This window comes from Amaranthus tricolor, chromosome 5 (genome assembly GCF_026212465.1).
Source record: "Amaranthus tricolor cultivar Red isolate AtriRed21 chromosome 5, ASM2621246v1, whole genome shotgun sequence".
In the NCBI taxonomy this organism is placed as follows: Eukaryota; Viridiplantae; Streptophyta; class Magnoliopsida; order Caryophyllales; family Amaranthaceae; genus Amaranthus; species Amaranthus tricolor.
In genome coordinates this window covers 24,201,147-24,217,726 of record NC_080051.1, presented here as the reverse complement: position 1 = coordinate 24,217,726, position 16,580 = coordinate 24,201,147, and the positions used below count along the sequence as shown (strand labels likewise).

At 34.6% G+C, this 16,580-nt stretch overlaps 1 protein-coding gene across 4 annotated transcripts; it reads left to right on the top strand.

The window, feature by feature from the left end:
• The first annotated feature begins 1,310 nt into the window (after nt 1–1,310).
• LOC130812970 (autophagy-related protein 16) lies at nt 1,311–14,595 on the top strand. Of its 4 annotated transcripts, none has more exons than XM_057678638.1 (6): nt 1,311–1,569; nt 6,278–6,407; nt 11,322–11,503; nt 11,594–11,789; nt 12,238–12,276; nt 12,978–14,589. In XM_057678638.1, exons 1-6 carry the CDS (start codon nt 1,463–1,465, stop codon nt 13,998–14,000), a joined length of 1,677 nt encoding a protein of 558 aa, XP_057534621.1. In that variant the 5' UTR covers nt 1,311–1,462; the 3' UTR covers nt 14,001–14,589. The 4 variants fall into 4 exon arrangements, with proteins under 4 accessions (XP_057534621.1, XP_057534623.1, XP_057534620.1 ...); XM_057678637.1 differs by having other exon boundaries at nt 1,318–1,569; nt 6,275–6,407; nt 12,978–14,595; XM_057678640.1 differs by lacking the exon at nt 12,238–12,276 and having other exon boundaries at nt 12,978–14,580.
• Nucleotides 14,596–16,580: the final 1,985 nt, after the last annotated feature.

The following is a 16,580-nucleotide window of genomic DNA, read 5'->3' as shown; positions in this document are numbered from 1 at the left end:
AATTTAATTTACACATCATTCACATTGTCATAAAATATATTATAGTTTTTGTGGGACTCGTACCCTGCGAAAGCGTACGCAGCTGTTCCCGAGCATTCGGGGATTCAATCAGGTGCATGGAGGGCTTCTGCGCCACTCATATGCTTCGACAATGTCGAAGTACATCTACCAAAGCGCAAAATGCGCCAATATGGGTTGGTACAGGGCATTCCACTGCCTTGCGACACTGAGCCCGAGCTGCACCTGATTTCGCGCAAGAATCAGGGTACGACGAACTGGATGGAGATCAACTAGTGCCACATCGCTCGTTGGGATCGTAGACTTGAGCTGCTGGCCCAAGGTGCGCCGATTGATATTCATGGCGCACCTACTACACCGGACTACATGTCGTGGTTCCTCTCCATCACTCACCGATGGATGACACCACGTGGCATCAGCACCTGCTGCGCCTACGATGATCCAATTTGTAAGTCTTCATTTGCATTTAAATGATTAAGTTGCCGATTACATAATATAATATTACATTAACTAAATATTAATTGCAGGCACAAGGTGCGGCAGCAGTGATGCGGTACAGCCACGAGGAGCCGGTGAGGGAGATTGCGCAAAGCATGCTCGTCGGCACGCAGTAAAAGCACTTCATACCGGAAGTCATTGCAAAATCCTCACCGGCTACCGCCCACACACATGTCTCATCTCTTGCTTATGACTATCATTTGGAGGAGATGGACCTTTCATACCCCGTTGACGTTGCGGGGACCTCGCAGGCTGGGCCATCGCAGCCATCACAGTACTAGTCCCCTCCATTGCCAGAGCAACACCGAACACCTCTTACTATCGTAGGAGGCGAAGGAGACCAACTCAGTTGGATAGGATAGATGAGGGTCATGAGCATTAGCGTTTCGTTTTTGTGTATTTGGATTGACTATTTACATATACAAATATATGTTTATTTAGTTGTATATTTCATATATTTGTATATATTTAATTGTATACATATGTTTATTTACTTTATCATCGCTTCCAAGCTTTGACATACGAATGTTCGGAGTTTTGACGATGAATCATCCCGCCTGAAACATACATTGACTTGTAATAAAAAAAAATTAAGTAAAGTAGCTGTTCGCAGTTAGTAACTGCGAACAACTATTTTGTCTTTTTTTAGCTGTTCGCAGTCAACCCCAAACCTCAAGTTTGATAATTTCATGCTTACTTTTAGAATAAAGTTCAAATTTATTATATTTTGTTCATTTTTTTATTATTTGTCTTTTACATTTCAAATTTTCTAGAAAAGCAAAGTTAGTTAACCTTTTCAGGGTTCCTAAAGGCCATTCCCCCTCATCATTTGATCATAAGCAAGCGTAGCCCAACCTGCCAAGTAAAAGTTTCAGAAAATCTAGGGTTAGGGTTTCGTCACTGCTAAACCAATTCATCTCTGACCTCGTCTATTGTTTTCTTGAAGATGTATGCTGATCGTTTGGAGGAAGATTCCAACCCGCCAATAGAAGATAGGCTTAACAGCAACGTTGCCGCTAATTCCCTTTGCCGGCAACCCATTACCGGTAAAAGGTTTGTCCTTGTTCTTAATTTCTACGAAATTCTAACTTTGTTTGTTATTTCTATTTTGTCTCTCACATTGTGCAATGGGTTCGATCAGTATTCAATGTTAATTATAGCACTACCTTAATACAATTATTGTTTAACAGTGTAATTATTGTAATTTATGGAGTTAGTTTTGAAATGAGGAAGAAAGATTGAAAATTTTGCGGTTAATTGGATTATGTATGTGGTATGTTTACAGGCTAGGAAGGTAAGACTTCTGGTTAGAGAATAGATTGTATATGGGTACTATTTCTCTAGAATACCGTACTTTAATCGACACGGGGCCGTCTCTATCTGATGAGGATTCTTCATGACTGAATCTCAAGTTTGATTCGTCTATTGGAGTATTGGATTAACTAGTAGTTCCATTATTTTGCATTTAATGTTAATATCTGAAGGATTGATTGTGTATTTTTGGTTAATTTAGTTTTGAGAATGCGAGCATATAAAATATATTAGTACATGAAGACTAGTAAGTGAGTGAAGATTCAAGAGCGTGGAAGTCGTGTTTGGCAACAATTTATACAAGGTAGTAACAAGAATGATTTTTTAGTTTAGTTAAACATGAAAAGCTTCATCTTAATTGTTCTTGTCCATACACTCAACAAGAGTATGATGTTGCAAGAAAGAATATAGAATGAATGTGTTTGGGTTTTTTTTGAAGTTGGCTAGATTGAGTTTTGGTGAAATGATCTCGATGATTCTTATTATTTTTGGAATAGTCCTTTGAGACCCAAGTTAGATGCTTTTCCGGTTAGAAAAAAGATTAATGGCTAAAAATCTGATTAGGCAATTAATGAGCTTTAGAGAGTTTAGGATTTTTGGTTATTAAATGTTTGTGATATTTGATTGCTTTGGATGCATCTCTTACCTTAATCGATGTTGGAATATATAAAGGTAAGATTATGACAAATTCTTGTGAGAATGCATATGACTTTGGAGTATTTTCGTCATTAAACTCAACTCACATTATCCGTAATTAAACTCAAATCACACAATAATTGATTGAAAGAGAGGACATATGTTAATCTTAAGAGTAAGCAATGACACGTATGAATCGAGCAACGATGAGGCTGTATCATACCGTAGAGATTTTAGAGTGTCTAGTAGTCGGATCGATCAAGAAAGGGTTTAGACCGTGGATTTGCTAATGATGATGTGAAGGCTACCAAAGGTTTAGGGACTGCCTCCTTAATATGCTTGTCCAAGTACTTAATGATTAAAATTTTTGTAAGGCACAAACTAAGGATCACATAGCTTAAACTTAAGGTGCTTTTTTCAGCAAAGGGTAAAAAAGCATATTGCTGAAGATTGATGAGGCTATGCAAATTGGAGGGGTTCATCTAAGGTAGGATTTGGACCCATATTGTGGAGAGCTCCACCCTAGGCTTCAAATGGTTAGGAAAGAACTCATGGGTGCACATTTCTAACTATAGCAGGTCAAAGTGTGTGTTTTAAGTTCTTGTTCGAGCTCTTGTCCAAGCTCGTGCTTGAATCGACTTGGGTCTAAAGTTTGTCAAAGGACATTAGCTTTAGACACATTGGGATTAATAGCCTAAGGTGTGCCATAAGCCGTTATGGACTGATTAAAGAGGAGGCACTGTAAGGCTGCCAATGCCGATGTGCATGAAAGGGTTTTAGGAGATATTTTCTAAGTACAAAAGATATTGTCATCACTAAAGTAAGCCCATGAGGTGGTTTAAGTCGTATACTTTTGGTTGCACTTGGGTTTCACTTTGGTTTTTAGGATTATCTCAAAGTTCAAATTACCATGAAGAAGACTACAAATGGATTAAGGTTAGGAAGATGTTGATATAAATTTTCTTAATTCTAGGGGGTACCGATGTGTTGCTAAAACTCTAAGTTACTATATCTTTGTTTAGAAAGTTTTGGGAAGAATCAAAGTCAAGCAATAGACTTTTGGTTAGGAAGACCTTGATATATGTACTTGGTTATAGGGGGTATCCTTGAGAATCCAGAGCACAATTGATTTCCCACTAGGATGACTTTGATGTACTTAGTTCAAAGGGTATCCTTGAAAACTTGAAACTCCATGACTTCCGCTTTGTAATACTTTTGAAGATGTGCTTGATTCCAAAGCATCCCCAAAAATTCAAAATACCATGACTTCTGGCTGATTGATTTTGATATTGATTGCTATGGTTATTTTTCGTGAGTGCACAAGGTTTTGAAGATTGTGTTGCTAGGCAATTTTCATTATATAGTTTGTTTAGGATATTACATATTTTGCTAAGGACATATTTACAATGCTAATCCGGCTAGAACATAAATTAGGTCGCATGTACGTATGCCCCCAGACTTGTTTGAATAAAAAATTACACTTGTTGTACTGTTCCATCTTCAAATATGTACTTGCCCTTGGGGTTTGGTTCCTTATTAACTTGGCAGATTGGATGCATTGTTGGTTAGCCTTAGAATATTCATTTTGTTCTTATTTGCCAACTTGTTTGGCGCTCATTTTAACTCGATGATTGTATGACGACATTCATTATGGTACTCCCACCTTAATTTTAGATTTCTTTTTGATTTAATGTAGGGGTTTGAGAAGTTTTTCCTTTATGGATTGGAAGATGTCTCTTAGATTTATGCTAAAACATTCCTTGTTGTCCAACTTTTTCTTAGGTCACCTATTATGTTTAAGGACACATATCGATTTCAATGTTTTTGTGGAAATTGGTAGTTTGAAAACACTTTTTTTTTTCTTTTTTCGAGAGAAAATGTCTTCGCATTGATCAATTATGTAACCAAGGCTTGAATGATGAGGATACTCATTTTCGCTTACCTTCACATAAACACTCCGCAATCGTTCATCCTATTTTTTCATTCTTTGAGGGATTAATTGCCAACTATAGCCTTGAAGTTTAGGCTTTTTGAAAACAACAACCGCAAACTTTTTTTTTTTTGCGAACAACAACCTTAAAATTTATAAACACGATATTGATATAGCCACTTCACTGATCCAGGTGAGGTGACCAGCTAAATGACCGTTGACCAAGGTAATGACCTTTGACCAAGGTGATAGCGGGAGCTTCATTTGCTAAATGTCGCTTTTAAAGAGCTTTTAGAGCATGCTTTTTGCTAATATTACAATCTCATCTTCATTTGACCAGCTGCATGATCACAATCTCATTATTCAATTAATTAATTAATCATCAAGTTCATCAACTACTATTCTTCAATATTCAAATTACATCAAAACTGGAATTGAAAGAAAATTACATTTTAAGCATTGCCATTTATTTGTATCTCGTCATGTAACTTCTCTTGGTAGATTTTCAATAGTAATTTTGATCGGGAATTTAAGAGTTTTGCTCGAAAATTGTAATCTGGAAACAAATTTAAGAAAGCTTTTTGGAAGTTGACTATGTATAAGTATGAAAGAAATTGTAGTCTTTTCGTTTGATAAAGCACGTAAGGAGGAAGAAAGAGAATGAAATAGGAACCAGTTCGGGGTTTAAATCCAGACCTAGAGGCGGTTATTATTTGCAGGTGAAGTTCTTCTCATATGTTACAATGTCTTGACTCGTGCCACGCATCATTTTTTACTTCAACAATATTTTCCTAATAATTTATTGGTCCTATGCAATGCAAAGAGAGTTAACTAGTGTGAATTTTGTATTTATTTTATTAGCATTAAGTAGTTTTTTTTATTTGAAGGTAGGGTAAAGAATCCCTACAGATTAGGAGGAGAGAGATTTAACATTGAGAATCAAATCCATGTCATAAAGATGGAAGGAAAAGTTCTTAATCACTATGCTCACCTAGGATTCTCAGCGTTAATTATGTATTACTATTATGATAACAATAATACTTATTGTCCTAATATTATTATTATTATTATGAATATTACTTTATTAGAAAACTTTTATTAATATTATTATCTTAGTAATAATATTACTTGTGGTAAATTTGTATTTAATTTGTTCAATGTTATTGTGTAGGATTATAATATATCTAGCATTCAACTCAAAGACTTTTTTTTTAAATGAACCACTTTGAGACTTCTAATATTTGTGTCTAGGATAGTTTTTTTAAAAATAAAGGTAGGCGAAAACTAGTATTAAGAAATAGAGTCGGCAAAAATAGTACTCCTATTTGAAATCAAATTTAGATTCCTATTAGACCACACCTCATCACAAGGGCTAACAATCGCTCATCTACCTATTCGATGTGCTACTTTATTACAACTCCTAAAACAAAAAGATACAACAAACAATAACCACCTTCAGGCCTGACTTTAGACCCCGAATCTGTTGTTATTTCATTATCCGTCTTCCTCCGTACGTGCCTTCTCAAGCAAAAAAACTAAAATATCTTGCATCCTTATACATACTCAACTGTCAAAAAGCTTTCTTAAATTTGTTTTTAAATTTTAATTTTTGAGCAAAACTCTTAAATTTCCAAACAAAATTAAATCTTCATAAATCTTATAATATGCATACAATCAAGCGCCATCTACCAAGCAAAGCTGAATGGTGGAATAGAAATCATTGGATAGAGTAGAAATCAATGGAAACACTTAAAATGTAACTGTCTTTCAGTTTTAATTATAATATTTTTTGGCTTTAATGTGATTTGAATACTGAAGAATAGTATTTGATGAACTTGATGATTTTATAATTAACTAAGTAATGAGAATATAATTATGAAGCAGGTTAAATGAAGATGAGATTGCAATAGCGGCAATAAAGCATGCTTTGAAAGCTCTTCGAAAGCGACATTTAGCAGAAGAAGCTGCTCATGCTCCAACCATCATCGCTATATCTAGACCTCTTGTTTATCAGGTCTTTTTATTTCCATCTTTGATTTTTTTTTTCATTTATAGGCAAGAATTCAAGAGTTCCTCCACTATTCAAAATTTCTTTTTTACCAAAAATATTAAATTAATGGATGTGAAACCAATTATTGAAGTTGGATTCTAAGTTTATTGATTTAAATTGATTTTATGTAAAAATAAAAAATGTAAAATATATTTTTGAAGCATTGATAGTAGTATTACTCATTTTTATTTAGGATTGTCATGTGTAATGTGTTTTTGTAGAGGGATAGGAATTTAATTTTGTTGATTAGTTTGATCTGGTTTAGCTGTAAGTAATCGGTCCAATTAAAGTATATTGTAGTAATATGTATGAGTATATGACTTGTGAAAAGTTTGTTTGGTGCAAACACTAGCCACTGGCCTTGTTACATGATGTCTTGAATTGATGATTGGATCAATTACTTTCTGTCTAAGGGGGATGTATATTGTTATTTTGTATTGGCCTCATTGGCACTAGGAAATAAATTTTCGAATATACTTGGAACTTGTCTTTGTGGAGTGAATACTATCTTTTGTCGAGTAACTTTATCTGAGAAGTGAATATTAATGATTATGTGTATCTCTCCAACTTTGCAACTTCTATTGATATAGTCCTCCCTAATTTCCATTCTTATCATATTTTTCTTTTGAACGATTTTCACATGAAAACTACTTGATTGTTTTGTTCATTTGTTCCACTTTCTTGGTAAGTAGTAATTTCCTTTGTGGACTACTGATTTTTTCTGATTCTTTGGGAAAAGAAGGAATGAAAAACTATATTTGGAAAAAAATTAGTTCGTTGAAAATAATAGATGTTTGGAATGCTAAAGAAAGTTAATGAATGATACTAAAAGTAATGAGATAGCAAGAAAACACCACACGATGACTTAGTTCACGTTTTCTACTTTTTTATGAACTTCATGACATTGGTTAAAATGCGATTTTGATTGGGGTTGCATGGTAATGCGGTGATGAGAGTGATGCGGTAGCTGTAACGAAAAATTTCGGTGTTAGCTACTTAGTAGTTTAATTACTTGATACAAAGTCAATAGATAATCAAGTAGATTTTGTTGGTTTATCTTGTGTATTTAGGTTATGTTAGCATGAAGCATGCGTAGGTGAAGCAAGTACACAATTTGCATTAAATTGAGGAGTCCTAGGCATCTCCATACTTCTATAGGTATACCATCTAGCCCAATCGATTTCCTTAACCTCATTTCTTGAACGCCCTATCTATTCGCATAAATCTCTATTTTCATCTAATAGAGGGATTGTTGTGTCTCCTATAACATTTCCTTTCTTCTACATTATAAAGCTCATCAAAATATCCCCTTCATTGATCCTTGATGTTCTCGTATTGAACTAAAAATGTTTTTATCCTTATCCTTAGTACATTTCAGTATACCTATGTCATTAATTTGTAGTTGCCTCCCCTTTCCATCCAATATATAGCATTTTCTCTTTTTAATTTTGTCTTGGTTTTAATTTCCTTATACTTGACGAAGTTTTCCCTATTCCTGCCTTTTTTTTTAATGCAAGGTAATATTTTCTTTTCCTTGAAAACTATCTTGACCTTTTCACTCCACCACGTATCCTTCAGTACCACAAAATACCTCCTGATTCTCCTAGAATATCCGTAGCTATTCGAATGATGCAAATTTTAATGTTTGTCCAAGTATCTTCTACATCCGAAGTCATTTCCCAATCTGCTTCGTCAATGACTTTCTCATTGAAAACTTTAGCATTGTCCTTTTTTAATCTCCACCATTTAATCCTGCGTTCTTTATTAGCTTTCTTTATCTTTGGTCTTGCATGCTAATGAACATCTAGAACTATGAGTTTGTATTGGGTGGCTACTCACTCTCTTGGGATAACCTTACAGTTAAGACAACTACTTTTATTTATCACCTTTGTCAAAAAGTAGTCAATTTTGATTCCGTTTACTATGGTTATATAAGTCACCAAGTGACTATCTCTTTTCTTAAACCTTGTGTTAGCAACCAACAAATCTTGAGTGCAAAATCCAGAAAAGACTCCTATTTTCATACTTCCATAGCCAAAATCTCCGTGAACGTTTTTCATAGCCAGTGTGACATACCCTTATGTGTCTTCAAATCACCTCTAATATAGAGCTTCTCATTCATTGTTTGCACCATATCATCGACATCATTCCTAAATTTCTTTTTAATTGATTCCTTTATCTCCACTTGCGATGCGTAGGTATTTATGACATTTAAATCTCTTTATCATTCTACAATTTTCAATCTTATAACCCTGTTGTTCTTCCTACATACCTCTACTACATCCTTAGATGTTTTTTCATCCATAATGACACCAACTCCATTTTAATTTTTATCTTGTCCCAAGCACCACAATTTTATAATCTTGCCTTTCACCTACTATCTTTTTGGCCTTATTTTAAACCCATTTTGTCTCTTGTAGACATAAAATATTCATTCTTAACCTAAGACCCTTGATTTTTCTTAACCTCCTATGCTTAAAAAAAACCTATGTGTCCTTACTCATTTGACAACACACTCGGGCCATGTGAAGTGTCGTTTTTGGACGGCGTCCTAATATAAGTAACCTGCGACCGCACTCGGGCAATGTGATGCGTTGCTTCTAGAGGAGGACCTCACAACCTTTGCATACCTTTCATTACACCAAGCCTAAGTGTAGCACGTTGCTAAGTAGGAGACGCCCTCACAAGAATTGATTTTTGGTTCATGATCATTGGATGTGACTAAAATTTTACTAAGCTGGTTGTCACTAAGCTACTGCTCACCCTCCTCGTTTATTCGGGTTTGGGATTGGAATAAGCGACAAGCATTCAAAGCTAAGTGGAGAAAATTTGGTATATTTTACTATCGAAAGGGACAAATTACTTGTGAGGTCTACGATGTAGCAACAGAATGAGCAAACTAAGAAACATATTGTTGAACCATACCAAGCACATTGAAGTTGAACATGTCAAAGAGGACTTTACAAAAGTTATGACTGAACTAATAGAACATGTTTAAGAGAAATGTGTTTTGACTCCTGATGCATCTATAGTTTTAAGACATTAACGTAATGTGGCTAATAATGCTAAATTGTGGAATATGTGTTTGATACTTTGTTTGATCCACTAACATTTCTTCCATGTTTTTTAATGAGACAACATGGTTGAGGAAAGTGCCACAATGTTATTGGACTTCAAATCTGAGCTGAAGTATGTAAGTTTGACTAGTTCAAAGAATATGTACGGTATCAAAACATATACAACGACTTTGGAGAAATTCAAACTGGGTTGGTTGCCAACAAATGTGAACATGTACCTCAAATAGATATTATTGGACGTTATGAACAAAATTCTGAGAGTGAGTTTTTGTTATGGGGAGTTTTCACCAATTGTGGGCACATTACATGACACGTTCAAGGAGCTTGGGTGTCAAATCATTTCAAGTCATTGCAAGTTGTCTTTTGTTTAGCTTGTTAGTAGTTTGATTACTTTGGTCTTTGATAATCGCTTAGTTGTCTTGTTAGTTTTCTGTTAGCATGTGTTTAGGCTATGTTAGGAGTGAAGCATTAATAGGTGAAGGATGTACGCAACGTGCAAGACTGGAGAGTGCCAGAATGCAGCGACATATTCCAGCCCGTATCCATAGATGCCGACTCATCCTAAATTCCTGCAGTGTCCCTTTTGTGAGTCAGGTTACGTATCTGCGTATAGTTATTGGACTAGGTTATTATTCTTAATATAATCGACAAATTACGTGCATAATATAAGAGTAGAGAATTCCGATGAAAATTTGTTGTTGAACTTGAGTAAGAGTGTTGTATAACATTGCCAACAAGAGCATGTAAAGGAGAAATAGAGAGTTAGCTCATTTGCCTAAACATAAACCAATTCAAGAAATCAATTATACGCTTGATTGAGAGTTGTAGGAAGCGATCACCTTGAGAGTTAATATATTTTTGATCAAATCAAACCCAGAAAATCATTTTTTTGAGTGAATCATGAGACGAATATCATACTATCTTTGTGTCTCTTTGAAGTAAAACTTGTATTGATTATGCCAACATTAAAGAGCAATTGCTGCCATTGCCACCAACAACTGATGCACCTCTAGCTTACTCACAAGAACGGCCTCTAGTTGGTTATTTTACTCCTCACTATAGGGTTTTCAAAATATGCCTAAGCATTTTTCTTTTGACACCTTTACAACTTGGTACGCCACTTATCTCTTGTGCACTGCTGGCCTTGAGTTTAATACTTCACTTGGTTGTGGATACACAACTCATATTCATTATTGTATATAATAGTGCACCGAAGGCGTTCTTAAGTGCTGAGGCTCAAGTTGCTGTTGATAGCAAGATGTTTTGGATGAGTTGCACAAAACCATACTTAGTTGCAAAAAGGCATATTGGCTGCACTGATTTCAGTTGCAACCTGTTTTAACCACACAGAATATCTGATTATTACCCTAAGTGCCTCACTTCAATGATACATTTTGCGCCTAGGCAGACCCTCTAGTGCCTTGGTCTGTTTTGTGCGACTTTAGATATTGTTCATAATGTTAATTTTTCTTAGTTTGATATCTTAAAACATTTATAAATTTTTTAATTGGCAAGTGCCAAAACAGAATTTTGTTGTGTATTATATTTTAGTGAACAATTTGGTTGAGCTAATGTGTCTTCGTCAATGGTCCTTTTTTCTTGTCAAAATTTTCTCTGTTGTGCATATTACCCCACAAAAATAGTTAGTTTTTAAGCATCTATATTGTGTCCCTGTTAAATCACAGTATTTCATCTTTTGAGCTCTGTTTGCATGAGCATGCAGGTTTTGCAATTTGCATACATGTCTTCTGTAATCTCATTTCTATGAAGTTGGACTGAATGCTTCTATCCACTTTTGAAGGGATCAGAATGGAAAGAAAAAGCAGAACAGTTGGAGCTTGAATTGCAGCAATGTTACAAAGCCCAATCTCGACTATCAGAGCAGCTTGTGACTGAAGTTGCAGAGGGTCGAGTGAGCAAATCTGTAATTCAAGAGAAAGAAACAACTTTAGCTAACTTTAAAAAGGAGTTTGATCAGATCAGGTTAGCCTATTATGTTTTCCACTATGAGTTTTTGTTATTTATAACTGTGATTTTGCATTTCATTTTGATATTGAATGGTGTCCACTTCAGCAACGAGTACTCAGAGTTGAAGATGCTTTTAGATGAAAAGACCAAGGGTTTAGAATTGGTGACAAGTGAGAATCAAGAGCTGAAAAGACAACTTGAAGAGATAAGTTTGAAAGTGAAAAGTGCAGAAGCTGAAAATAAAATGTTGATTGATCGATGGATGCTTCAGAAGATGCAGGATGCAGAGCGTCTCAATGAGGTAATTTATGTGGTCTGTGTCAACTGTCAAGCTGTCAGTTCAGTAAAGACTACTATTCTTGACTTTAAGATTCTGTGCGGTTACTGAATTATGGAAAAGAAATGTTTATTGGCTTTAAAGTTAGTATGAATCCATTGTCAATCACTGCCATCAATTTTGGTCGTTTTGGTTTTTATACCTGCGAGAAAAAAATTTTGCAGAGCGTCTCATAACTCTTTTAATGTTGACATTGATATTGCAACATGATGGATTCCATAATTTTTTTTCTTAGCACTACTTCACTCTTTTGCTTTTGATTTCTAGCCCCTTTCCCTTTTGATTCTTATAGGCCTTGGCTTTTCGTTGCTTTATTTACTTGTTTTTTTTGGTGGGGGGCTTTGTTCTATTTTTGCAAGAAAATTTGCAGATCACTTCAAAGCTAAGCAGCATTATTTTTGTTTGGCTTTAGGCAGTGAGCAGAATCATTGGGCACCGGAGGGACTGTCTGGTTTGTGTTTCTATAAGTTTCCACCCTCTCCCCACCTGCTACTCTGTTACTTGCAATTGATGAGTCTGGAGAGGTGTAGGCAGCTCTCCCGGATAATGCAGAGGTTGTCTCCAATTGACCCTTGAGCGGCAAACAAGTGCATGTAATATAATGAGCCATTAAGATAGTCCATTATAAATCTAAACCAAAGAATTATAACTCCTTAGCCCAATCGAGAATGAACTTATGTTGTTGCTTTTGGCTATGCATATGGCGTTTACGTTCTTGGTGCCTTGCATAATCCTCAAGCATATGTCAAACAACAAAACCAATGCTTCAAACATTGAGTATGCCTCAATTCATCCCTAAGCATTCATACTTAGGACATTGGAAGCACATCAATGCCCCTATGCAAAGTGGTTCCCACCTGTGCGGGGTTTGGGGGATTCAGATGTGAGCAACTTCACGGTCACCCATTTAATAACGATGAGGCTGTTGTTGGTTGACCCTTGATTGCTTATGATGTAGGACACCAAGGAATAAAAATTAGCATGTAGTATCCGGTTTACCAAGCGCAATCTTTTTGGGGTTGTGGCTCTAACATTGTTGTTGTTGTATGTAGTATCCAAGAGAGGACCTTAAATCTATGCATCAGCTTTTACACCCCTTGTTTTATTGCCAATTTTCAGAGCATCTAATGTTCTGTAATCACTTTGATATAGGTAAATGCTGTTTATGATGACCTACTGGGACAATTTAGGGCCAGCAGCATACAGAAACTTGCTCGTGAACAAGTTGATGGTGTGGTTCGTCAATTTGAGGAAGGTGCTGAGTTTTTTGCTGAATCAATCATTCCTTCAACTTGCAAGAACAGGATTCATGCTCATGATGGTGGTTGTGCTTCCATATTGTTTGAGTACAATTCGAGCAAATTGGTCACTGGAGGGCAGGACCATTCTATTAAGATGTGGGATACTAGCACAGGATCGTTGAGTCGTACGCTTCATGGTTGCTTGGGTTCTGTTCTTGATCTCACAATCACTCAGGACAATAAAACTATTATAGCAGCAAGTAGTTCAAATAACTTGTATGTTTGGGATGTAACCTCAGGCCGAATTCGACATACTCTTACAGGACATATAGACAAAGTATGTGCGGTAGATGTGAGCAAAGTCTCCAACCGCCATGTTGTCAGTGCAGGATATGATCGAACTATAAAATCTTGGGATTTGCAGAAAGGTTACTGCACTAAAACAATCATATATCCAAGCAATTGCAATGCCATTTGTTTCAGTGTAGATGGAAGAACGATATGTTCAGGTCATGTTGATGGTAATCTTCGGCTTTGGGACATAGAGTCAGGGAAGCTTCTCAGTGAGGTTGCTGCGCATTCTCTTGCTGTGACATCAATCTCCTTGTCTCGAAATGGAAACACCATTTTGACGAGTGGAAGAGATAATGTGCATAATCTGTTCGATTTGAGAACACTCGAGGTTTATGGAACATTAAGGGCAAGTGGAAACAGAATGGCATCTAACTGGAGCAGATCCTGTATCAGTGCAGATGACAATTATGTTGCTGCAGGATCTGCTGATGGATCTGTACATATATGGTCAATACAGAAAGCAGATATTGTTAGCACTCTCAAAGAACACGGTTCGTCTGTTTTATGCTGTACTTGGAGTGGTCTAGGAAAGCCATTGGCGACTTCCGACAAGAATGGAGTTATCTGCACTTGGATGTGATGCATTTTATGTCTCTTAATGGCCTTCATGTTGTTCCTGATGTTGAATCTCATCGGCGTGCTGTAAGGGATCATAAACATGAAATGTGATGATTTATTTTTTTCTTTCTATGTACAGTTGTTTCTTCTCCCTAAGAAATGATTTGCCTTTATTTTTTGTTTCAAAATTAGTTTAGAAAAAAGTATGATCTGATTTTTTCCTCTGGATCATATTGTTACACTGTTAAAAATTGGTAAAATCATGGTATTCTGTTTGTAATGTTCGGTTGGGTTTCAGATACAATATTTGGGTCGGCTCCATTTGGGGTCTTGGGTTTATGTAAATAAATATTTCGCTTCTCATATTTGCTTTTTATATGTGGGTTACTTTCGAGGTGAGTTCATCTACAATTTCGGTTAATCAGGTCATATTGATGTTATCGATTATCATTATCATGTTATTATGGATTATTATAATAAAAAGTTTGGAACCAGCAAATATGCCTAATTTGTTGGCCAAAACATTGGATCTCTATTAAGTGTTTAAATGATTAATCTTTATGTGCTTCATCATACATGCTTACCCAAATGTAGAATCATGTTAACTCTAACTCACCATAATCCCTAGAAAACCTGATTTTATCATAAGATTAATCTAATCAATTAACCTAATAATCTGAATCCTTACTCTTAAGCAGACAAGAAACCTTTTTGAAAGGATTACGTTCAATAATGACTGGTTTTCTTGTTGTTTAGCCTTTGAAGCTAAAAACAATGACCTAGTATATATTCAAACTAACCATAATTAAAAACTATTTTATAAATCTATTTAAAATGCTTTCGAAATAGCGGTATGTAATCCTTCCTTTTATAATAATTACAACAATATGTATCGTTTCTTTACAAAAGCTACACTTCTTTTTTTTTTTTACGTTGAGAGTTTTGAAGAAAAATGTAGCTATTCTAGTGTCGAATTTAACAATAATATGATCGATAATTAGAGATATTAATAGGCAAAGTTATAAAGAATAAGAGAAAAGGTAAAAATATTGAAATTTACACATGAATTGTGAAGTTGTGATTTTATCATTGATTATTAAGCAATATTTTAGAATTTCAGTTGAAGAAGCCATTACCACCCAACACACTACGTAAGCTTGAATCTACAAGCAACGCCATGATAAATCATGTTACTAAAAGTAAATTGTAGATGGGTATTATTAGACTGGTTTATTTGATTGTTAATCTGTGATTACTCTTGAGATTATTCTAAATTGGATTAATGTTCAGTTGAAACTCCATGATAATAACCCTCATTACCACTAATTAACTGTTAAATTTATTTTGTTTGGAGAATCATTTACGTAATTACTCTGTCCTATTAAATTTACTACAATTGTTTTTTTGAAAAATCAAAAAAAATTAAGATAAATTTAAACAATTTTGTATGAGACGAGGCTCATATAATTAGTTTATTTCTTTAATTTGATCACTTTAAAATTATATAAGTGATAACTTTATAAGGTCATAAGTGATCACTCTAAGACTATAAAGAGAATATTTTAAAACTATAAATGATTAAGTGATCACTTTAAGACATTAAGTGCACATTAGGTCATCCAATAGAGATGATTTTACCATTAGACTATTTCATTTGAGAATTTATAAAGTAAATATTATGAGGTAATAGAAGAAAAATGTTTATTATATGACGAAAAGATAAGTTAAACGTAAAATTAAATTAAAAATGTGGATCATGAAAAAAAAAAATTTAATGTGACTAACAAAATGAAGCAATATAAGATAACATAGGAAGAAATTATTAAACTACTATATGACTCGCTCCTTTAGAAATACGTAGATTGTTTGGATGGGTGAGAATATGGGGATGACGGACAACCACGAGAGTTTTGCAACTGTAATTGTCTTTTCCCTTCTATGAATATCAATGTTAATGTTTTATGGTTTCTCATTTTTGAAACCAATGAGCAAAACTATATTACGTATTGTGTACTTAATTTTTGTAAATTTCAAATTTAAATTCACTCTATCAACGTAATTGTATGGATGGCTGTAAATGGTAATTGTAGTTGTATGAGTTCCCGACAAATATTCAGTTGTGTGAATTAATATTATTCGACAAAAATTAATAGTTATGATAGCTGTTGAAAAATAACTTACGCGAAAAAAATATAGAGAAATCTTAAATCATTACTTTTTGATTTTAATTATAACAATACTAGTTGTAACGATTCGTAAACATCTACATATATTATAAGTAGAAAGTGAAATAAGATCTTATTTGATTTATCTTATTAATATCAAGTATTTATAAATTTTTATTATACCTAATTAGATGAACTAAAATATTAAATTGCGTACGGAGAAGGTAAGAAGAGGGAGTATAAAGCTGCATGGCCATCAAAATAATAGTGGTCATTCTTTAACAATAAAGGAAGTATGTACTGTGTACATGTAATGTAACCACTAAATTGTTGACATAAGAGCAACGCTTTTCGTCTGGGGATTGATGAAATTCAATTAATTAGATAAGATTTAAGATGATAATTACTCCTATATTTTTTCAAATATTCAAACATTG